This window comes from Scleropages formosus, chromosome 1 (assembly GCF_900964775.1).
Source record: "Scleropages formosus chromosome 1, fSclFor1.1, whole genome shotgun sequence".
Classification (NCBI taxonomy): Eukaryota; Metazoa; Chordata; class Actinopteri; order Osteoglossiformes; family Osteoglossidae; genus Scleropages; species Scleropages formosus.
The window spans coordinates 50471791-50495177 of NC_041806.1; the positions used below are offsets into that span (position 1 = coordinate 50471791).

Below are 23387 nucleotides of genomic sequence, written 5' to 3' on the forward strand. Positions count from 1 at the left end.
GGAACACTCAGTGTTGGACAGTATTACAGTGTTACAGTTAGTGTTGCCTTTCAATGGAACAGTGTGACATTGAAGCGCTACAGTTATTGTTACCTGTCTGTTGCTGTTACTTTCGCTGTCAGTGTTCCTGCGTTTGTGTTACTGAACACATCCTCCCCTTCGCCCACCGCTCATCGTCCCTCGTGGAACACAACGCTGACAAATCGCTGCCCGCTGTGTTTCTCATGTAATGTGGCCGGATAACGTGATCCGAAACTGGTTGTTTTGTGATATGGTGATCATTGATTGTGATCCTTAATGTTGTGAAATATATAACTTATCAGCAATCCTGATTGACTACACCGTACAGAAGAATTGAATGAAGTCTTTTGTTAGTTTGACATTTTTCTAAACTCCCTGTATATCTTACAAATGTACCTGTTTTTACAGATTACCTTGTTTAACTGCAAAACTTCTTGAGTTCTAGTCCTGAAAATGTATTGCCACAATGTGCCTATTTTTAATAACTGCTGGCCACCTGGACACCCACTAACTTACCAAAATAGTTATTTTACCTGAATGCTCACTCTTACATGTGTCCAAGTCAGAAAATAAAACAGGCCAAGTGGATCTCTGGGCTGATTTATTTTTACCTCCTCAACCAAAAGTCTTTTTTTTTTTTTTTTCCCTACTGGGTACAAATGGGGTGTAAGTTTGCTGCAATAATTTTACAGCATCTACAATGAGACAGCATGGTGTATATGTTTTGCATAGTCATACAAAAAGTTAGTTGCCAGCATTTTATAATGTGCTTTAATTTTACATTTCTTAAACACAAAAGTTTCAAATGTTAGGGAAAGAATTGCTGTTACTCTCTTTCTATACAATGTTAATTGCTCCTAAATGAAATCTAGCCTCCAAGACTTGGACCCTGGCATCAAATGTGGGTATAATTATTAAAAATGATTGTATTATTTGCAATGTATTACTCAGGCACAAATGTATAATCCCCAGAAAGTCCTGGGGGGGGGGGGGTTATCCGGCATGAAAGGGAGGTCAGCACGTGTGCTGTAAGTTTGGCGGTGGTGTATACAGTAGGAGCGTTAACGCGACATCGTTCACGAACAGCATATGCTGATAAAGATGATTCTTAGCAGACGTCCAGCTTTAGCGGGACCTTCAGGGACGCTGTGAGCGAAACTCTCTACAGCGTCTGTGTAACCCTGTGCCGTGAGAGTTTCTCAAGTTTTTCCCATCACATTCTCACTCAGCAGTGTCACAAAGGCAGGCTACATGGTACTGTTACACAAAAGACACTGCTAACTGTCTTTTAGCTGGAAATGAGGAAGTGCATTTTCGTGACTGTGCAGCCATTGATAGAGTTCAGAAAACTTCCCCATCTTTAAGAGTGTCAGTGACACCTGCCCCTTAACATTGATAAAATACCATATAGGAATTTCCATAGGTACACTGATACAATTTTCAGTATGATCTATAACACTGTTTTGTCTTTCAGTAAATAGCACTATTGTTCCATTTTCATTAAAAACATCACATCATTGTGACAATGCTGGCAGCTTGTTTTGTGCAGTGACAGAGCTTGGTCACTAGGAGGCAGAGCTGCTCCTCACCTTCACAACAATGACCTTAGCATGTTTCAGTTTATCCAGAATAAAATGCTTTTTCTAACTTTTGGTGAAAGCATTTTGTACCAACATACAAGTGAACAGCAAACAGATGTGGGCATATCTTGACCAGTTAGTCTTAGTGCGTAACAGGCAACCTGACTCAGTGTTACCTGTTTGAGGAACGCGGGTGCCGCGTGACACAGAATCATCGTACTACACATGAGATCAGTGTCTCTTTTATTTTAAAATAGTTCCACAGAATAAACCTCAAACAGGCCGCAAATTCTCACAATATGCGCAGCACAGAAACTTTTAGTAAAAGCACCACTCGTTATTGCTACGAAAACTGCCAAGATTAAAATAGTCGTCATAAGAATTTAAAAAAAAAAAAAAAAATTAAAAAAAAAAAAGTCCCAACAAGTTCTACAAAGAAGAGTGAAACCAAATTACAGCAGAATATTGATGGAAACCACAGTCATGTGCATAAAAATGGCTGCAAAATCTCAGTAGGTCATCGGTGTGCAGACAGGTAGACACGGCATCTAGTGCATCTGCATTACAACTCCTGGGTCTGACGTTTACATGTACATTTATTCATTTAGCAGATGCTTCTCTCCAAAAAGACGTACGTCTCACAGAAACGTCGTATGATCAACCCGTACTGCTGCGGTTTGGTGCAGGGACCGCAGGTTGGTGCTGAACCCTGCTGTTGGACCCATGCAGATGTCCAAGCTGGGCTGATTTGCAGCCATTTTTAAAACCCTTCTCCCCACAAGCTGCTGTGCTGTTTCCTGCATGGGGGACAGTGGCAAGAGGCTGATGGAAAGGGAGAGCTTGACGAATAGACAGGAGTGACAGGGTTACTTGCACTACCACAGTAAAGTCTAAAAACATTTGCATTTACAAAATACTCAATAAAAATATCCTTCTTTCCCATTGTACAAGAGGTGCAGAAAATCAACTAAAAGTTCATCCACGATGCTTCGCTCAGTCCTTTGCTTCAGGGGGCACTGCAGCAGCCTCAGTTTCCTACAGGGGACACGGGACACAGAGCAAAACAGCATGGAGGTGAGGGAAGGCATGGCACGGCTCTGACTGCAGCCTTCATTCTCACCAGCATACAGTGAGACACAAGAAAGACAGAGAGGAGTTTCTATAGGATCAATAAACACTGAACGTTTGCAGAGCCCTTTCTTCCTTCAGTCCTCAGTGGTCCAGTCGCACACGGAGATGCAGGGACAACCGAGTCGTCTTCCTGGAACTGGGCGATTTGCAGGTCACCCCTGAGACACCACTTTAACCCAGCTGGACCATGATACACCAGAACACTGATAGCGAACATAAAAATATTAAAACCACCTCATTTCACACATGTAGGGCTCCAACACAAGAAACACAGTCTTCTTACATTGGGGTGTAGAGAAGACTGATCTGAAGAAGATATTCCCACAGCCATGGTTCCGGTGTAAGTGTAATCACGCAATCTGAGCCTACCGAAAGCAAACTGACAAACACACGCACGCACACACACACACACACACACACACACACACACACACACACACACACACACACACACACACACACACAGCACTCACAAAACCAGCATGTGTAAGTGAGCACCTCAGAGCAAAGCTAACACCTTACCAAACTGTCAGTCAGCAGGATTTTGAGCGCATGTTCTCACACACACAAGCCTACCCTTCACTTTTACAGTCCCACTCTGCCCCCTGACCCACAACAAGTTGGGTTCCATGATCCGAGAGGATGACACACTAATTGATGAGCGGGACACGCAGATCTGGAATATCATGGGTGGGAAACAGAGCAAAGGTCAAACTGGAAGGGGGGTGGCAGAGAATCTGAGGGGTGTCTGTCAGAGGGGAATGAGCGGAGCGTACCTCGTCATTCTTGGCCTCGCCATTCTCTGCAGGCACTTCCTGGGGCTTTTCTTCCTTCTTTCCCTTTGCTCCTTTCTTGCCCTTGGCCACCTTGTCATCTACCGACTTCTGCAAAACACAAAGTCCATCAGTGTCTAAACATACACACCTTGTGCGCGACAGGGTACGAGAGCAGGTCAGAACCTGGCACGCTAAAAGCACCAGGAAACTCCTCTCTCGGTGGAAACGTAAACCCGAGTTAAAGTTCGGAAAGCGCTCAAGCAGCTGCAATGAGATCTTGTCCATTAAGAGTCACAGGCCATTAACCCCAGGCCATTATTGGTTCTGGAACATTTCGGCTTCATTCTCAAAACCAGCACAAACACCATCCTGGTGTTGCTCTAGGCTCCTCACACTGGAGTGTGTGACCATAGCCACATTATAGGCCATAGCCATAGCCACATTATAGGCCCACACAGGCCTGGTTAGGTTACCTTGACAGCAGTCTTCTTGGGCTTCTCCTCAGGTTTGGGTGGAGCTGGTTTCTGTAGGGCAAAGCAGAGGAATATGGTCACAGTACACACACCCCAAACACAGCACCTGAGACAGGAGACCTAGGACATACCTGTAAAGGAAGCAGGAACTTCTACCAATGTTTAGTGCTAGATTAAAAAATTAGGTGTAGTCAGCATGTCACTTGATGTTCTGCTCCGTTTTACTTTGTCTGCTTCATTGAGCTGCTCCATCCAAAAATTCGATTTAAATGTCTACTCAGTTACATTACCATAATTCCGTTGTATGCATACAATGACAAAGTATCTCATCATCATAACTTTTCTTCCAACTGTCCACCTTTGTAATTATAAGCAAGTGAATTTGGACATTGTGTTGTACTTACACTCAAAGTGGAACAATGGATTAACAGTGGAAGTATGGGAGACTATACAGACAAATACAGGTGAACAAATTAAGTGCCGCTAAAGGCGTCAAGTGTTGAAGTGAATAAAGCATTTCCTCTAGTACTGTGATTTATAAGTAAATCATAATGGGGAAAAATGAAATGGGAAATAGAACTTCCACCTTTCTTGAAGACATGAATGCTAAGGAACATCAGGACTTACTGCAGACAACCTTTGGGAGCGTCTTGTCGGCTAAGGGAGAGAAAGGTCAAGTTAGTTATTGCCAGTTACAGTTTCACAGGTGAGCACCATAACACCATCCGCAGAGAAATCAAGAAGCGGGCAAAGCGGTCCATCGTAGGTCGATTCCCTACTCTGTACACCAAGGACACGGAGCTAGAAGGGCACAGAACAGAGACGTGACCTAAGCTAACAGGAGGCAAATGGCCAGGTCACATGTCACAGTGCTAGAAGGTGAAGTTCTTCAAGCATGTGTGGAGTCCTGCGAGTAGCTGATGCGTGGGGTAGGACAATGTAGAAAGGCCATATAAAAATCAGGCGGCAGGAACACCAGAAACAGCCCAGACAAATGGAATGAGATTAACTTCTTTGCTAATAAATGACAAAAAATACCAAGCTACTTTTTCAAATGATCGCGTGGCACTCCGGCACAGGCGTTGCACTACTGAACATGGATTCCATCCGTGCTGTTTGTATGGAGTTTGCATGTCCTCTCCATGTTTGCATTGGGCCTCCTCCAGGTGCTCCAGTTTCCCCTCACAGACCAAAGACATTGACTTCAGGTGAACTGGTGCCTCTAAAACTACTCTAAGTGTGTGACTGTGTTACACTGCTCTGTTGCGTGGATGAGCAGACATTTGTAAGCGGCTTAGTGAAGTCAGTCTAGCTTTGCAAGTTCCCTTGAGCAAAGGTGTCAGTTAAATACAAAATAATTATCATAACATTTCCATTAATCTGTAGGCAGAGAATACAATGTTACTTTTATTCATTTAGCTGACACTCCCCCCCCCAAACAACTGAAAATGTTAAGGTATTTACAATTATTTTTCCATTTAACACAGCTGGGTAATTTTACTGAAGCAATTTAGGGTAAGCACCTTGCTCAAGGGTACTACAGCCAGAGGTGGGAATCACACCTGCAACCCAGGGGTCCAAAGGAAATAACTCTAACCATTATACTACCAGCTGTTCAACTGCAGTTTACCTATAGATAAACTTTATTAGAAATTCTAGAAAAATTAATTTTACAAGTATATATAAGACTACAAAAGTTTAAAGGTTTTTGTTTCAAAATGACTGGAATCCATAAAAGTCGTAAATTTTAAAATCCATCTTAGAATTAGAAAGAAAGAAAAAAAAAAAGACTTCCTGTTCATGGACAGAGACATGGAGAAAATGACACGAATGTCCATGGTGATCCATCCATATCCATGGTAACTGAGCTCTACTTCCTACCACTCGGCAGGTCAAATAAAGCAGTTCTGCACAGAGGGTTTTATTACAGCGGAAAAAGTTCAGGCTGTCAAAGTAAATACATTTGTACTTTGTTGGTAAAGGTCACAAATGAGCGTGGACAGGAACCACTCACCTCCTGCTTCGTCACTTTAGTGGCATCTTTGCCTTCGGCACCCTCTGGAGACTGGGAAAAGAGACCGGAGTAACGTTATCGTAACGTCAGCGTAACACAGGGTAGGGTAAGAGCGCAGCGGCCACACGGCAAGGTTTTAAGTCCGTTCATTGCAGTACACGACGCAACCATGTGACCCTGTAACGAGACACTCTTCGGAACTCCCTTGCACGACAACACTGTACACTACTGCTCGTTCCGAAAAGCAAAACACACTTTGAGATACAGGACGGTCTCTCGCTGTTTGGCAACACAGACCCTTTCACGCACGGCAGCAGAAAACTGGGTTCTTCTACATCCTGAGACACATGGTTCACATGAGCTCAGGAACCAATCAGCGGGAAAACTCACTCTCTGCTTTTTGCACCAATAGAAATCAGTAGGAAATATCATTGTGTGCACTGTTCTCGTAATTATTCCATTTATTTTTAACATTTTTCCATAGCAGCTCTGTGTACAGGTTGCCTCAAATTGTAACATACCATTGCTAGTCATTTTTCTTCGCAGCTTCTTTTAGCCATACTGTGGTTTCCGGTATATTTACAGTTAAATTCAGACACTATTGAATGTTGAATTTTGAATCGACGCTGCGGTTTTCCCCGTCAAAAAAGAGTGAGTTGGACACCAGTATGGGGCACCGGTGACTCACTGCTGTCTTCACACACACATCGCACTGGCCCAGCAACACAAGTACACCATGAGAAAAGGGCCACTATTAAGGTAGGAGGGCAGAGATGTTTAAAACAGTATTAAATAAATAAATAAATCACACATTTACACTTAGCTGCTCCTTTCCTCCAACACAATTAATGTTAAATTGCTAACAACTATTTACAAAGCTTGGGAATTTTACTAGAGCAATTCAGGCTAAGCACCTTTCTCAAGGGTACTAGAGCTAGAGGTGGGATTCAAACCTGCAGCCTTTGGATCCAAAGGCTAGTCTGCTAGGAGCTGCCCCTTACCAACAGGCAGACCTCGTTGTGAACCTCAGGGGCTCTCGAGAGGATGAAGGGGCAGGGATAACAGCTGCCACTCCTGTCCCTGCACCGATCATCATGCTCCCACAACCTGCTTTCCTACAGAATGTAACTCCACGTAGACCCTTGTTTCTCCTCTCGCAGATCTGCTCATTACCATGTTTTGAATGGTGCAGCCTTGAGATGTTATGAACATAAATTGGATAACGAAACTCAGTGACCTGGCTTGGTAACTGAACGAGCTTTTAAGTGTTTAGTAACCTAATCACACCGATCACCCCCGAGTGTAAAATCTTCATTTCCAGTTTCTTCACCGATGTGTAGATATGGAAGTGCTGCTCTCAATATTTACTTCAACCGGCTACTTTCTGCAAGTTTATTAATCCAGGAAGAACCCAAGTTACCCAAAACTGTAAAGTTTCATGTGTGATGAACGGTCTGCTATCCTAAAAAGCACAAAGTGCGTTACGTCTGGCATTACAGCAAAAAAAAACCCACAAAAGACACATCGCTTCAGCTCCAAGAGAGGCCACAAGTGTCTCTTTGTAACATCAAGGAAGGAAACCAACTGCCTGCTGTCAAGCTCCTGAACCACAGGTTTTGTAGCCTAACTGAGCAACACACATTGTGTGGGGCGACACAGAGAACCAGTTTCATCACGTAAGAAAGCAGCATATTTTCCTATCAATGGTCTGCACATGAAAAATGAGTGAATAAGTGATGAGGCTGAGACAGTTGTGAGGACCTGCTCTCACAGCAGAGCTGAGGACCTTCTTGTACTGTTACAAGAACATAGCCCATCTATACTGATCCCATCCTCTGCAATAAATAAATAAAAACGTGCAGACAGTCATTGGTATTCTCCTGGTCCCGCTTCGATAAGACTTCTCGTGTCCACTTACAGACAGGCTCAAGTTTCCAGTGACCCCATCCTTTAATCAAAGCGTCAAACAACCAAAACGGTCAACTTCACTACCACCAAACATTTTAAAGCAATATTTGGGTAAGCATAACTTACAGAGCCATTTACTTTTTATTGGCGAATGTTCCATTAACCACTAACAGACCACAAATCCAGGCCATTAGCAAACCCTAACTCGGACCTCCAGGTCATCACCACGATTACATGCTGAAATCACTGTGGATTACATTGTTGTCTTTTTAGTAGCCCTTAGATTACCTGGTACATCTGGGTTGGAGTCAGCTACTCTGTGTTTGAATTCCTTATGCATTGTCTGCCTCATTTCTGCTCTACAACCAAATTTGATTCAAAGATCACTATAATGTATCTATGTTGTCCGATTATGATTTTTCTGAGAATTAAAAACTTACTATTCCTTTAATAGAAGGGGTGCAATGGCACAGCAGGCTTGGATGGATCCTGCTCTCTGGCAGGTCTGGGGTTCGAGTCCCACTTGGGGTGCCTTGTGACGGACTGGCGTCCCGTCCTGGGTGCGTCCCCTCCCCCTCCAGCCTTACGCCCTGTGCTGCCATGTTAGGCTCTGGTTCGCCGCGACCCTGCTTGGGACAAGCAGCTTCAGCAAGTGTGTGTGTGTATTCCTTTAATATTTTTTCATTCAGGGCAAGAATGCCACACTACAGAATAGTACGTCACCTCAGTTCTGAAGAGGTTATAAGTGAAATGACTTCAAAATGAACTATTAGACAAAATACTCAGTGGATCTTTATGTGATAGCTGAGTTATGAAAATGCAACGATAAAAAGGGCTTTCTCAGTTATTCTTAAACGCATTTTCTTGGTCTAGTTTCAAATATTGGTTTGGAGAGGGGCAAACGCAACCTGTGTTTACCTGTGTTTACCTGTGTTTACCTGTGTTTACCTGTGTTTACCTGTGTTTACCCTCAGAGCCAACAGATGGCAGTAAAGAACACTCAATTTGAACAAGGCTGTAGAGCCACCTTAATTTAACTCACTTCCACACATTCTCCGGTTTTCCTGACTATGGGTGGTAAACATTAAGAAGAATGTTACACACAATTAAGGGATGAATCTGTCATAAGTCAGCAGTGAATACGAGTCTGTGGATACATTTTTATTTTCAGTAATTTTAGTTTTATTACATCTCAAGGTTCAAATATTGAATACAACACATTTTTACAGAAGAACCTAACCAGGATATAAACAGACATCTGTATCATTAACCTTTTATTGGATGTCTACATTCATATGTTGCACCACTGGAAGGTTATATTAAAACACTAGTGCTAGACATCTAAACTGATTTACACCCATTTCTCACATAACGCATAAATTTGGGGCCAGCTGGTAGTGTAGTGGTTAGAGTTACTGCCTTTGGATCCAAAGGTTGCAGGTTTGATCTCCAGCTGTAGCACCCTTGAGGAAGGCACTTACCCTAAATTGCTCTAGTAAAATTACCCAGCTGTATAAATGGGAAGGGGGGTGGGGTGCACAGCAGGTTTGATGGGGTTCTGCTTTCCGGTGGGTCTGGGGTTCGAGTCCTGATTGGAGTGCATTGCAATAGACTGGGGTCCTGTCCTGGGTGTGTCCCCTCCCCCTCCAGCCTTGTGCGGTGCTGCCAGGTTAGGCTCTGGCTCCCCGCGACCCCACATGGGACAAGCGGTTTCAGGTGGTGTGTGTATAAATGGGTAAGTAATCGCAAGTCACTTTGGAGAATAATAGCATCAGCTAAATGAATAAATGTAAGTTTGTCCACACAAGATCATGAATGTGCACAGGATACCAGGCAGCTACCTAGTACTGACACACTGCACTGTGACACTTTGGATCCCATCATGTGTTTATGATGCAAAGAAATAAAAGTTCACAAGGTCTTTCACTCTGCAAAGTCCACAGACACAACTCAGGGATGCAGATATTACTATGACATATCTAATCCTCTCTCTGGCTGCAATATCTTTAGCAAGGTGCTTACCATGAATTGCTCTATGGATGGGTAAATCATGCCAAATCAGTTGGAGTAAAACGTTCAGCTAAATTACTTAATAGCACTGAATGTGAAACTTGTTATTTTCACCTTAATTAGTGAATGCGTTTGGTTGACACTAGATTCTAGAATCATTGTGACAGGAAGAAAGTCTATTCTGTAGCTGGGTTCTGTTTCTGCATGTAGTGTCAGCAAGTTTTGCAGAGTACAAGGCATAGAATGATGATTAGCAGGCAGTGGGGAAATGCCGGTTATGCAAGTTAATAATATGACTTTGAACTTGAAGGCGGCGAATCCAGTTAGAAGCGCCGCTGTACCGAATAACAAGCCCGTTGTATGAAAAGGTCATATCTAGCCGCTGCAGACATTAATATTGCATCGGACCTCGACATGTGAAAAAATAAAATGTGCATTCGGTTAACGCACTATGACTATCATCATCCATCGGACATCGCCGCACTACTACGCCAGATACACTGACTGTATATGATACAGTGTATTGTTGGATGGCTACACTGACATACGGGTCTGTGACCCGCGGCGCGGGGAGGGGCGGAGGAAGGAGGACCGCCGCTGGGAGCAGCGAAACAGTCCAACAGTAAAAATGGCTTTTCACCGGAGCGAGACCCTCCGCGGAGCCCGGAAGCGCCGCCCTAACGGTCCCGCGGACGAGCACGAGCAGAGAGGCGCGCGCGGAAACGACACAATCTCTCTGTCGCCAATATCGCGAAATGTTTCGAAGGGGGGGAAAAACAGACACGTTAACACATACAGGAGGGGGGAGAAGACCCCGACATGATTTTTTTTTTTTTTTCCCCCCACCAGAGCGAGGAGCGCGAAGAAATCCTGAATGTGTTTCACGGGGGGGGTGGTGAGGAGGAAAAACCCGACATGTTGCACAGGAGTGAGGAGAAAACGCGACATGTTTCGCCTCAGGAGGCGCGAGCGTCGAAAACTTCACCTGCTGCACGATTTCGCATCATATTTCCGAATAAAGAGCGCCGCTATTTTCGCTTAGTTCTAAAGTCTATCTATTGCTAGCGGTAAACAAGAGAAAAATGAGCTCACCTTTCTTTTCGGCATGTTCTCGGATCCACCTGGTGTGTTTACCTCTAGTTCGGAGCGAAAGATACGTGCAAGGCGCGAGTTTAACCAACCCGAAATACAGGATCAATATCTAAACACCTCAAATAATTACATGTTAATAATATGCGGCATTCGAACTCCACCTACCCGCAGATTATTGGCTAGATCGATGATATATCGCTTCCTTTTCAACGTTTCGATTCGTTTCACTCCCAGTATGCAAATTTGCTGAACACGGACACTGGGCGAAATTTTAAAACCGGGCTCGAATACCTTTTTCCCATTGGTTGCGCGCTCTTTATCTGGAGCTTCTTATTGGCTGTAAGCCATGCACAATGCGGAGCGTTCTCGCGGCAGTGTGGGAAACGTAGGCTGTTGTGTCGCATTGTGCGCGAAAGAGCCCAGCAAGGTGCTGTGAGAGTTCACGCGGCCTTTCTGTCCGCGCACGTATTTATCTAGCGCAGCTCAACAAATGATGATTTTTGCAGCGATATTCTGTTCGTTTTTGCTGCAACAAATGCAAAGTCACGGTGATAAACTATGGCATTTAATAGTAAACATCGTCTGTCTTTTTTTAAACTAACAATGAATGCACGTAATAAAAAGATGTATAAGTAAAAGTGTAATTGTTGAATCAATAAACTGCCTGTGATTTATTAAGTCATTCCTTTTCTAAACTAAATCCAGTTTAACACTAAAGCGTTTAAACACATTAGGACCCCATCATGATCACGTCTGTCTAGCTTGGCAGGTGTTTTACATAAACAAAGAGGCCCTTTACATCTGCGCATGGTATTCATGCATACTTTTGCTTCTAAATTCAGCACATTCACAAAGGTGACATTTGGGTTGTAGAACCCAAATGAATCTGCGAGCCTCAAGTTGAGGTCAGCAACTCCTTTAATGGCTTAAGATAAAAACACTTTGTAACGTTCTCTTTCAGCGCCAAACATGTTGCTGATGTGTAAAACCCTTTACTGTGTCCTGGTGCTTCTAGTACAATGTGCATGTTCTGTTCCAGATGTTGGTTGATCCACTGTAGAAAAAGGTAGCACATCACACAGGCCTCGGTGCCTCCGAGTGCCACAATGGCGGCGTCACATGGCAGCGGAATGCGGCCGCCGGCCCACAATGCCAAGCGCCGGCGCCCGCCTCCATCTCCACAGTTCAGGAAGCTGCGGCAAACCTCTGCCGTGACTTATCTGTGGCTTCCGTGTCATGAAATGAGTTCACTGGCTCAGCAGAAAAATGCTTCGTTTGTCTTCTTCCCACAAAAGCGGCGCATTTCTAGAGCCGTGTCTATTGGGGCCTGATCTTTTCACGGGCCCCCACACAACAGCAGGAACACATCGGCATCCTCCCACAAGGCCAAATCATACACTCCGCCAGAGGAGCGTGGCACCATTACAGGTGGTTGCACTTCAAGCACAGCGGGAATTTACCTGCCTTGCGGGTTCTTCCTGATTGCTGCTCAGGGCAATAAAGAATCGCTGCACCGTTCTGTGTCAAACATAAGCAAGCACCGTACTTGAATTTGCCCAAAAGTCACTGCGACTATGAATTAAGGAGATATTGATGCTTCGGTTTCCGGACTGGGAGGTCACCGCTGGAAGAGGTGGAGCGGCTGAATGTCGAAGAGATCCGAGGGCTACGGGCTCTTTCCAGTGAAACAAAACAGGTTAATGCGCCGGATACAAAAGGGTTGGAAACGGGATTAATTATCTGTGCGAAAGAAAATTTCCTTATTGCAGGCCAACTGCCGCAGAGCTGACTAATTTTTTGAAGTTTCACAAGTTCCCGCAGTTCTGTTTCTGACAATTTCAATGTCCTGCAACTGAGAGCAACTCTCCCGGCGGTCTGCTGTTTAAAATAGTTTATGAGCTTTTATTTTACATAAACCATTGATAATCCGCTTTGAGTATCCCCCCCATCCTCCTTCATCTTCTTAACCACAGCAACCCCTCCCCCATGACCCATATAGGTGAAAGGGATCCAAGAAAACAGAACCATGAACTAAAATATTTTTTAAAAAATTAATAAAAATTAGTAGACACAGAGAGGCCCAGAAAACCACCCATCGTTTTGGTCGTTTGCCCTCCCTCCTTCAGCATACCAAATACGTGTTCATAATTAATTCATTTCTGAATCACAACCCATTCAACAACAAGTCACAAAACGTCAGGCCAAAGTGCACATGTGGCATCAATACATAAACAAAAAGAGACAACAGTGAGGAGTCACAAGATCGAGAGCATCACGGGACAAGAAATAGAGGATGCTGAACTACGGATGAGTGTTCAAACATCATTTTAGATTGCTCTGCGTTCCAGAAATAAAGCAAAATCACATGCTGTCATTATTCATTTATTGGAATAATCAGCAACATTAACACAAGTATAAAATACAGATTTGTACTACACACATCGCAGATAAATGTGTGGAATAAATGATGTTTTCTTTCCTGAATCCTTCATAAATATTTAGTGCAAAAAGGTATATATCTTGTAGGATACCCCTAAATGAAACAAAAGTGGGGGTAGATGGAGTCGGGGCTGAGACCGTACCTTGGCGAAACAAGTGCATCTCTGGGGCTTTCTCTTCCGTATCAGTCATTACATGATATTTCCAGACATACTTTACATTTATTCGTTTAGCCAGGGTTTTTCCTCCAAAGCAATGTACAATTCAGGGTACAGAAAGGTGCATTTGTCAACAGAAACTAATATTGCCAGGTTGTCTTTCGCTACGGTCATTATTTAAAATACATTTGTAAATATAAATCTTTCCGTTTTGATTGTTTTTTTGTACTTCACGCAAAATGTTTTACTAAGAAAAATGCAAATATAAGTGCTGTGCTAAAAATTAAACTGCTATTAACATTGTGCTATGACACTAAACCTTTCCTCCTTCCGTCACAGCGCTCAAAATAATAAAATCGAAAATGTTTTACAGCCTCCTCTCGGAGAAGCATGAAAACTTGGCAAAGTGAAATTACTGTACTATTCCAAGAGTGCCCAAACCATAGTGATTCACTTCTTCAACTGGCCAATTCATCACTGAGCCCATATCCTTAAATCAGTCACAGAGCTGTATAAAAAATACAAAACGTGTTTCGTCATCAAAAGGAGGTTGTATTCAAAGTGGAAACGTAAAAATGCAGCATCCCGCTTGGCGTGGAACTGCCTGAACTACTGTAACAGTACAGTGTTTACCGCGTGTTCCTTGTTCTGGGATTCACCCATGGACTCAGTTAACGGTTCTGATTTACCTCCACTAGCATTTGGCTTCACTTCTCCAACCGGCTCCCTGACCACGCGGTCGGGTCCCTCCGCTGGACCCCGAATCCTCCCGCGATCCTGAGTTGTTGCGGGACCGCGGGGCGCAGGGCTTCATCCGCACGTTCGCCACGCAGCCATCGCGAGGGAAGTGGCCCGGACAGGATCGTCTGCAATTTCCTGCCATCGGCACTTAGTGAGAAACACGGTCGTGCCGTTTCATCACCGCTAAGAAGCTGACAAAGAGTGCGAACGTCCTTCGGTAAGAAAAACTGTACACGCATCAGTTTCTATCAAATTGAACTTACTCGTTTCCGCCTAACGCTACCAGGCGGAGAAATGCTTCCATAAATCATCGTTTCTGGATATATGTGAAGAGAGATACGCGAGAGGGTGAAGGCTGTGACCTGAGCTTGGGTTAAAGGGTCACTTCCTCGACATCGTCGTCGAAAGAGGTCGCGGTCCTCGGCGCCGCGCGACTCTCGGCCCCCGTGCCGCAACCAGCTGCCTGGCCTCTATCAAATGGGAACGAGTCGTCCCGTTTCCTGCCGCTCTCGCCCAGGACGGACTGGACGGCGCCGGGGGTGCTCAGGACCTCCATCTTGCTGCAGCCGGCGGCACTGGAACTGATGCTGCTGCTGGAGCCAAAGAGCTGCTGCATCAGGGCAGACTTCCTGTCCTTCACCGAAGGGGCGGCTACACCCGGGCCATCCCTGTGTCTCTCCTCCGCCCCATCGCCCCTCGCCCCCGGGGGTCCGGGCGGCCCCGCCTTCCCCGCAGGTCGGCCGAACGAAGGAGCGTAGCTGCCGAACATGAACTCCTCGCTAGAACCGAGCGCCAGCAGGCCCCGCCTCCCCAAAGGCTCCGCCTTCCTCGGTGGCTCTCGACCACCGTTCTGGAAGGTCTCCCCAGGGTCGGTGAAGCCGAAGACGGACCCGTTCTGGTTCCTGGACCCCGAGAGCCGCGGTGAGGTCGGCAACGGCCTGAGCAGGGCGTCCCGGTCCTGCTCATCGATCTCTCGCATCTTGGCCAGGAGATGGTCCTTCCTGCTGAGCTCCTCCTCTTCCCGCTCTTGCACCTGAGGCCAGTTTTGGACAGTCCTCTTTTCCTCCTCCTTGTGGAGCATGAAGTCATTCCTCCTCCTGTCTCCATCGTCTTTCTTCAGGCCTGGTTTACAGAGGAGACACCGGTCAGTCATCTCCTCAACCGTATGTTCTACAGGAGATCGCAAAGGGGAAATTACATGGTTCCAGGAGAGCAGTGTTTACTCATTTCTGATGAAATCCAGTCCCAACATTTAAAAAAAAAAAAAAACTCAAATACTGTAAATCTAAAGTCGTCCGGCTTGGAGAAACAGGAATACGGTCAGGCGTGAGGCGGAGGAACTCACGGTCCAAAATGGACAGTTCTCGGGACGTTGCTTCGATCAGGGGGGTGGAGGTCAGATCTATGGTGGATGGAGATACACCTTGATTACACCCGGGTACAACGCTGTACCGCGCCTGTACCCCACGCGAGCTCAGTGCCGCGACATATGGCAAAGCTGAACGAGTCAGAGCTCATCAATTATTCCAACTGTAGGTAAGAAACAAAGAGAAGACTGTAGAGCATTTTGTAAAGTGTGCCGTGAAAGGTTTTTTAAGGATTCTGTGAATAATACAAACATCAAACGCCGAAGAGCGGAATTATCGTGATGAGAAGAAATACAAAAGACAGACGCTTGACAGCTCGGAGAATGAGCAACAATAAAATTAAGTAGATGGGCGTGATGGTGCAGCAAACATCCCTGAAGGAACATCACAGCGCACGGGGACCTGAGCGTCTCGGCAGGAAACTCAGAAAGCGGATCGACTTTGAGATGACAGCAGCAGGAGACAGACACCCTGGTGAATCCATATGGCTGAAAAGCTCACGTTGAAGGTCTTTATCTGAAGACCTCGCGTTGAAGATCTGTACCTAAAGACCTTGTGTAAAAAGACCTCGAGCTCAAGCTTCTGACCTCCTCTCAGTTTTCTGGGCTTCTCCTCCAACTCTAGGACCTCATGTTCCTGGTGTCGCTCCTCTCGCCTCTCTCTGTCTGCTGCCTTGGGCCTCTTCTCCCTCTCTGGAGCCTCCTGTTGTACCGAGAGGAGACACCTGGTTACTGCACCCGCCCAGCAGGCCCTTCTTCAGCCTTCCAACCTGTAGGAACCCCTGCCCTCAGCTTGAAGCAAGACAGTCCACACACATGACCCACCGTACTGAGAGGTGTGAAGATCTCATGGCACAAAGCAAGCGTGAAACTTCACTGCAGTCCAGCTACACAGATCAGACAAGACATGAGGGGCACTTGCCTTCAAGGAGAGGTAGTCATCACCTCGGGGGGCCTCTTCTCTGTCCACTACGCCAGGGGGTGGTGTGGGGAACTCCAGGGAGAGCATCCTGTCCTCCGTCTGCACGCTTTTGGTCGTGCTCCTCGTTGATCCTGACAAGGGTGGTACCAGTTATTGAACTGCGATCATGGAGCTCCATCACCGAGAGCGCTTCCAGCTGGACACCCAACAGGGTGGCTCTGGTGCTCAAACAGGCCTCCACATTACAGTCATTCAAATATCTGCTGCTGGCCCTAATGATGAAACCCAAGAGCCAAGTACAATATCCACATGTGAGGATGTTCTGCGACAGCACAAATATGGGGTAAAATTCGCAGGAGACCCTGGGGGGAGGGGGCGGGGTTAAATGTTCTCAGCAGGAGACACCTGAGAGGAGCTCAGCGGCCGGTCCACCTCTTTTCTTAGCGGCACTGTCGGGATCTCTCTTGGGTGCCGCTCGCATTCGGTTGGCGTAGATGTTGCGGGTGTCGAGCTCCTTCTCCTTTTCCTGGGGAGATGGAAATACACAACGGAAGCGTCAAAGGGGCACCGTGCTGTCCCGACACTGCCGGCAAGGAGAGGACATCCAAGCAGACGCGGCGGTTCGGCAGACAGGAAGCAGGGTACGAGCGACGCGTGAGCGGACGGGAAGGGAAACGGACTCTTCACCTTGAGCTTGAGGCCGAGTCGCTCGAGCTCCGCGTTGAGGGTCTTCACTTCCGTCTGGAACTCATGGGACTTTTTCCTCTCTGCTGCCAAATGCCGCTGGAAGCTGCTGCTGCTGAGTTCCAAACTCCTTTCCAGCTCCTGCCAACACGCACACGGTTAAGGATTCGTTTTCTGACATGGACTGAAGGTGGCGGCTCTTAGGGACGCGAAAAGGGGAAATCGTCCGGAAAAGAGCTGCGCTTGAGCGCGACCATAACCAGCGAACCCAATAACATAACCGATGACTTTCCTTCTTCCAAGTGAGATCAGTCGATCATCTTGAGACAAAGAATAAAGAACCCATACCCCACCCCACCACCACCACCCTCTCGGCCTGACATGGGTTCAGTGAAAGAACTCTAGATGTAAGATTTCATTTTATTCCAACCATTTCACGAGGACAGTCGCTGGAAAGATGAGGGAGTATCAGGAGAATGATGATAATTGTGCGACATGAAGTAGGTCAGCCGAAAACAAGACTAGATTTCAACATTTAACTCCAGAGAAAAACAAGAGACGACGACGAGCGGCAGAATCTCTTTATTTCGCTATTAAATGTCTCCCCACTTACGGAAAACCTGGCCTCGTGTCCATCACCCGTGCAGAGGAACCCAGGATGACATCCTGTTGACCCCGTAACCATGGCGACGCTAATGCAACCGGACCGGAAATCTGCTCGTAATTTCAGTTGACTTTGACTTCCTACTTGAAAATCGGTAACCGTTAAATAAAACAAACGCCCTCCCGCTTATTTACGGGTTTCGTACCCTGCGAATCGAGTGCGGCTGTAATACACAATACTTTGTAGTACTTAAGTAAAACTACTGCATGACCGAAAACGTCATCTCCAAACCGCTGCTGTTTGGCTGCTCGTTACTGCCTTATGTCCCTGGGCACGTGAGCGCAGGGAATTAAATTAAATGAGCTCGAAGACGTTCGCATCTTCGAACGTTCGTATCTTCGGGGATTCGAAACGCCGCCGCTCGAGGAGACGGTAAGCGAACACGGGACGCCGGCGACCCAGACGATCGGATGACGAGCGCTTCTCCTCGTCTCCGGCCGGCGTCTGCTTGCGTGATCCCGGGGGGTCTGCGAGGGCCGTACCTTCACTCTGCGCTCGCTCTCGCCGAGCCGACCCTCCACCTGCTCCAGTTTACGCGCCAGTTCCTCCCTCTCCCCTAGGCGGCGATCTTCCGCCAGCCGGCGCAGCTTCTGGAGGGCGGTCCGGCAGCGGTGCAGCTCGTCCTGCGCGTCCCGCAGGCGCCTTTCGGCGTCCCTCTCCCGCTCCCGGCTGCGCCGCAGCCTCTCCCGCAGCACGTGCACCTCGCCGCTGTGCCGCGAGATCAGCTGGGTGATCTCGCTCTCCGTGTCCTCGAACCGGTTCAACGCCCTCTCCTGGCGGAGCTGCAGCTGCCGCAGCACCTTGTTCTCCTTCTGCAGCTGCTGCAGCCGCAGCTGCGTCTCCGCCAGCTCGTTCTTGAGCTCGTTGATCTTGAGGAGCCTGGCCGACAGCATGCGCTTGGTGACCAGGTCCAGGTCCTTCGGGGACGGGTCCTTGTTCAAGCTCTGAGAGCGGACGCCGCCCCGCTGCACGGGCACACCTGGGCGCAGGTGACGGGACCCTACCTTCTGCAGGCCTGCGGGACACAGAGAACATCGGAAGCCCATCCCGGCACAACTCTTTCCACCTCAGCATCCTGTAAGAAAATTCCAGCGCTAGAAAACCACTAAAGTGACATTTATTCGATTATCAGACACTTCCCTCTGTATCCAAGGTGACTTACGGTGTTAGATGTGCTACAGTAAACGGCCTACAGCATTTCCACATCAGTGTAACACACACACACACACACACACACACACACACACACACACACACACACTAAGGGCAATTCGGAGTCACCAGTCCACCTGAAGCACAGGCCGTTAAGAGCGTGGGAGGAAACCAGAGCACCTGGAGGAAACTTGCGCAAACACAAGGAGGACATGCGAACTCCACACAGACTGATCTGGAATCGAACCCACGTCCGAATACAGGACGGGTGCTGTGAAGAGCCAGCGCTACCTTCCGCGCCCCCGTTTTAAGATGCAGCGGTGAAGCGTGGCCCACGAATGAGGAATTTGCACATAAAAGTCAAATAATGTCACCGCAATCATCATCGACGTGACCGTTGTCAGTGACCACACCTATATTTATTTCCCTGATGATTTTCTGCAGAGAGACTTACATTAAGCTACTTGCAATTATTTACCTGTTTATAGAGCAGGGTAATATTTACCGGAGCAGTTCAGGGTAAGGATCTTGACCAAGGGCACTGCAGCAGGAGGTGGCATTTGAACCTGGGTTCGTCCCAAGGCGGCATCTCCAACCACTACGCCACCTGCTGGCCACGTTTACTTACTAACACACATTCAGCTCCAGAGCCTGGGGGTTATTGAGGTCACCGCAGCCATAGGCGACCCAGCAAAGCCGATCCCCAGGAATAAACAGGAGAATGACACGCTTGTCCTCCACATCACCGCTACACTATTTTTACCACATTTGGTGTTAGGGAAGGGCGTTCCCTGGGAAACATGTTGAACACTGCCATCTGCAGGAAGGCAAATACTCCCCCCAGTTCCAGAGAATGTGGGGAAAGTAAAAATCTTGAAAGCTCTGAATGACTTCCCCCTCTCACTCAGAGCTGCTGAATCCCTCTCTACATTTAGGAAAAAATTTGTTTAATAATTGAAAAAGGTTATTCGCACCTAATGGTGGTTTATATGCCGGCATGTGCCAACTCGCCTGTACTCTAGAACCCTGTGTCTGCTTCCAAATCTCTCCTTCTGTTGGGCTAACGCATTTTTACACTGTTCTAGGAGATGTATGTCGCCTGAGAAAAAAAAGTTTCCGCTAAAGGAATATATGCGAACGTAAAGTGTTCAGATACTACAGAACACGTGACGCCTCGTCCTCTTCACCTTACGGACGCAACTGGCTGGACGTCCGTTCATAACTATTCTGTTTCGTTTGTCCAGTCATTAGTAATTAATAAAATCTTGACAGTGCAGTCTTCCCTCCAAATTTAAAAAAAATTAGGCTCGAAAAAAGTCACAAATATGTGATTCCTGTGTATGTCGAATGAATGAATGTATAATAAATAAAAGAACTTTGTAAAGTTTTTTATTTTAATATTTTTATTAACATCAAGGTACAATAAAATTTAAAACGACTGGAAATATAAATTTGTTGTCTCTGCAGGGTCCTCCTCAGTTTGGATCGCACCATAAAAATGTGTAACGTCGCTCATCTTGTTATTGCTCACAAGCTCTCGTGGACACGAGATATGAACGGTAAACATCGTGGAACGGCGTTGAATTTAGGCGGCCCCCACTCCTATTTTTTCTGGGCGCTCACTACTGCCCCCTATCAGCTCGGACGGCAAACACACGTCTCTGATAAAAGTTTTCAAAAAAAAAGCTAAGCATGGAAAATGGAAGGGATAATAAAAATATTGCATTTGTGACCGTAGTGGTCGGGTCAGCGAGTCAGCCCCGTGATCGGTCGGTCACCAGTGACCAAACGGAGGGTTTTGTTGTCGGGACTCCGTGGGTCCTCTGGATTTTGGAAAGCCACACCGAGGACATACCTCTTTTGAGCAACGGGCTGCCGGAGATCCGTTTGGCTCGGCCCACGGTCCGAGGGCCGGGGGACAAAGAGCGAGAGCTTCCTGACAGCGAGCTGCGGGAGAGGGAGCCGTTCTCATAGTCCTCCGAGTTGTAGGAGCCACTGTCGCGGTCGTGGTCCTGCGTCCTGGTTCGGGCCGAGTCGCTCGCTGGACTCCCCCTGCCGTTCTTCTCCTTGGTCTTGCTCTGCTGCGTTTTGAAGGAGGCGTCGGAGTCTCCGGCAACGCTCCCACGGGACGCGTCCCTATTGCCCTCGATGGAGCGCTGCATGCTGGGAAGGTTCTGGCAGAGCTGAGCAGGTGGCCTGCAGAACGGGAAGAACTGTTAGGTGTTCGCCTTTCGCCAAAGTGATTTACAGTGGTAAGCCACTTACACTGATTTACCCAGTTATACAGCTGGGTAATTTGACTGAAGCAATTTAGGGTAAGTACCTTGTTCAAGGGTACTACAGCTGGAGCTGGGATTCAAACCTCTGACCACTGGGTTCAAAGGCAGCAGCATTAACCACTACACTACAATTAACCGTTTTAACTCAACAGCTACATTGAAGAGAGAGAGACGACTGTGTGATGATCAATACCTCTACAAAGTATCATTAATCCGAGCTGTAAGGGTCAATTTGCGGAACTGCTCTATGTGGGATAGTGGAGACACAGCCAACACCCTGCACCGTGCGCGTTTCCCTTCGGCAACGCATCTTCTGCGTCTACTTAGACATCAAGAACCTTCTCCAAGGTACAACAGAAAGGCTCTTCCTGGGACTCGAACCCACAACCTACAGGTTACAAATGTTTGCTTAACTACCACGACCTGTACGTGGCTGCCAGTGTAAATGTGACAGAATCTATGCTGTCATTTTTGTAAAGCTCTTCTTGTGGTAAAAGTCACTGAATGATCCTCCGTGGGTTCTAGTCCCGCATTTCGCCCTCGTTCACACGCATCCAGCGCTGGGGGGGGGCGACGCGAAACACATGTGAGCAGCGGATCTCTTCATTTACCGCAACTTATTCATACACACGAAGTCCCAGCTCAAGTGATAAACCAATGAGCTTCGCATCGGTTTCCTCAGACTGATCAATAAGTCACTGCAATGAAATGAAGAGATTACAGGGGACAGGTGACGATCTGGGTCGCGGTCCCCACCTAAACCCAACAACCACCTGGCCGACAGGTGAGCGGCTCACGGCCCTGATGGCGGTGATCTAATTCAGGGTAAAACAGCAGAGCACAGACAGGTGAAGGTGGCATTCTCAGAGACAGAGACATGAATCTGGTAACCAGGTCCAGGTTGGTGGGTAAATGAAGGTAAAGTAACCAGGAGGTGGAAAAGAGGTAGGAAAGTATAACAGCAGGATGGGCGGCTTTGATCCTTGGGTTGCTGTTACTGTTAGTCACACACACCTGAACACGAGCCTGTTATCCCGCTAGATCATCATCATCATCATCATCATCATCATCGCTCTTCTTCATTAAATCTCGGCCGCGTTGATCCCTTTGCGGACGAAGTGCTGCCTGCGAGCGGTCACTCCGTCTGCTTCCGCTCGAACCCGTCCCGTCCCGTCCCGTCCCGTCCCGTCCCTAGCCCCGGGTCCACCGTGTACCCACGATCTGTCCCCGCTCTACCGCTGCCTGCTGGCTCCCCATGTCCTCCAGTCCGTCCCCACCCGAAGGCCCGGCGCCGAGGAAATGGCCGCCGCTCCGCTCCGCTCAGCAGCTCAGCTGCCCGTCCGCCGCCTCATCTCTCCCTCCGTCTCGCTCGGTCTCCTTCCGCCCTGCGGATCGAACCGCGGGTTCCACGAGTGGGCAGATCGGTTCTCCGCTCCGCGTGTTCCGCGCAGAAACTGAGAAAGGGCCCCTTTTTTTTTCCCACTCCGCTAATCCGCGACTCCTCTTCCGCCTGTCCGCGAATGACGCGCTGTCATGGCAACGGCCGGGCGCCATGGCAACCTGCGGAGCCCCGCGAACCACGTGCTCCCCTGGAAGCTAACGCTGCTCCGCCTGGTAGTCCCCTGCAGTGCTCCAGTAGAAAACACGCAGCTGTATAAATAGTTAAATCATTTGTGTGTTAGTAGTGTACAAACGTAACATCTCAAAGAGCGAAATAAATAAATAAATAAATGTAGCTTAATCGTTTAACCTCGGAGCCACTTCTAAGTTACTTCGTTCATCAGACGCTTTACTGTGTAGCGTTGAGCCCACCTTATAATTCGCCAAGGTGCCTTACACTGCTAGATACACTACTTACAATGGGTCACTCCTCCACTCATCAGTGAAACACACTGATTTAGAGCCACCAACCCGACCTTAACAACATGTCTTTGGATTGTGGGAGGAAACCGGAGCACTCTCTCGCAGGGGGAGAAC

The 23387-nt window shown here is 47.4% G+C and overlaps 2 protein-coding genes across 3 annotated transcripts; both read right to left on the minus strand.

The window, feature by feature from the left end:
* Window positions 1-1848: 1848 nt before the first annotated feature.
* Window positions 1849-11150, minus strand: hmgn3 (high mobility group nucleosomal binding domain 3). The gene is made up of 6 exons (XM_018729011.2): window positions 11006-11150; window positions 5996-6046; window positions 4609-4638; window positions 3982-4032; window positions 3509-3616; window positions 1849-2636 (listed from the first exon to the last, which is right to left on the minus strand). The coding sequence occupies exons 1-6, from the start codon at window positions 11018-11020 to the stop codon at window positions 2595-2597; spliced, it is 297 nt and encodes a 98-aa protein (XP_018584527.1). The 5' UTR covers window positions 11021-11150; the 3' UTR covers window positions 1849-2594.
* Window positions 11151-13466: 2316 nt separating this feature from the next.
* lca5 (lebercilin LCA5) lies at window positions 13467-22922 on the minus strand. 2 transcript variants are annotated; one of them, XM_029258670.1, is made up of 9 exons: window positions 22425-22922; window positions 20987-21327; window positions 18462-18994; window positions 17319-17456; window positions 17037-17157; window positions 16632-16762; window positions 16298-16412; window positions 15689-15745; window positions 13467-15465 (listed from the first exon to the last, which is right to left on the minus strand). In XM_029258670.1, exons 2-9 carry the CDS (start codon window positions 21291-21293, stop codon window positions 14717-14719), a joined length of 2151 nt encoding a protein of 716 aa, XP_029114503.1. In that variant the 5' UTR covers window positions 21294-21327; window positions 22425-22922; the 3' UTR covers window positions 13467-14716. The 2 variants fall into 2 exon arrangements, with proteins under 2 accessions (XP_029114503.1, XP_029114507.1); XM_029258674.1 differs by lacking the exon at window positions 15689-15745.
* Between the last annotated feature and the right edge of the window lie 465 nt (window positions 22923-23387).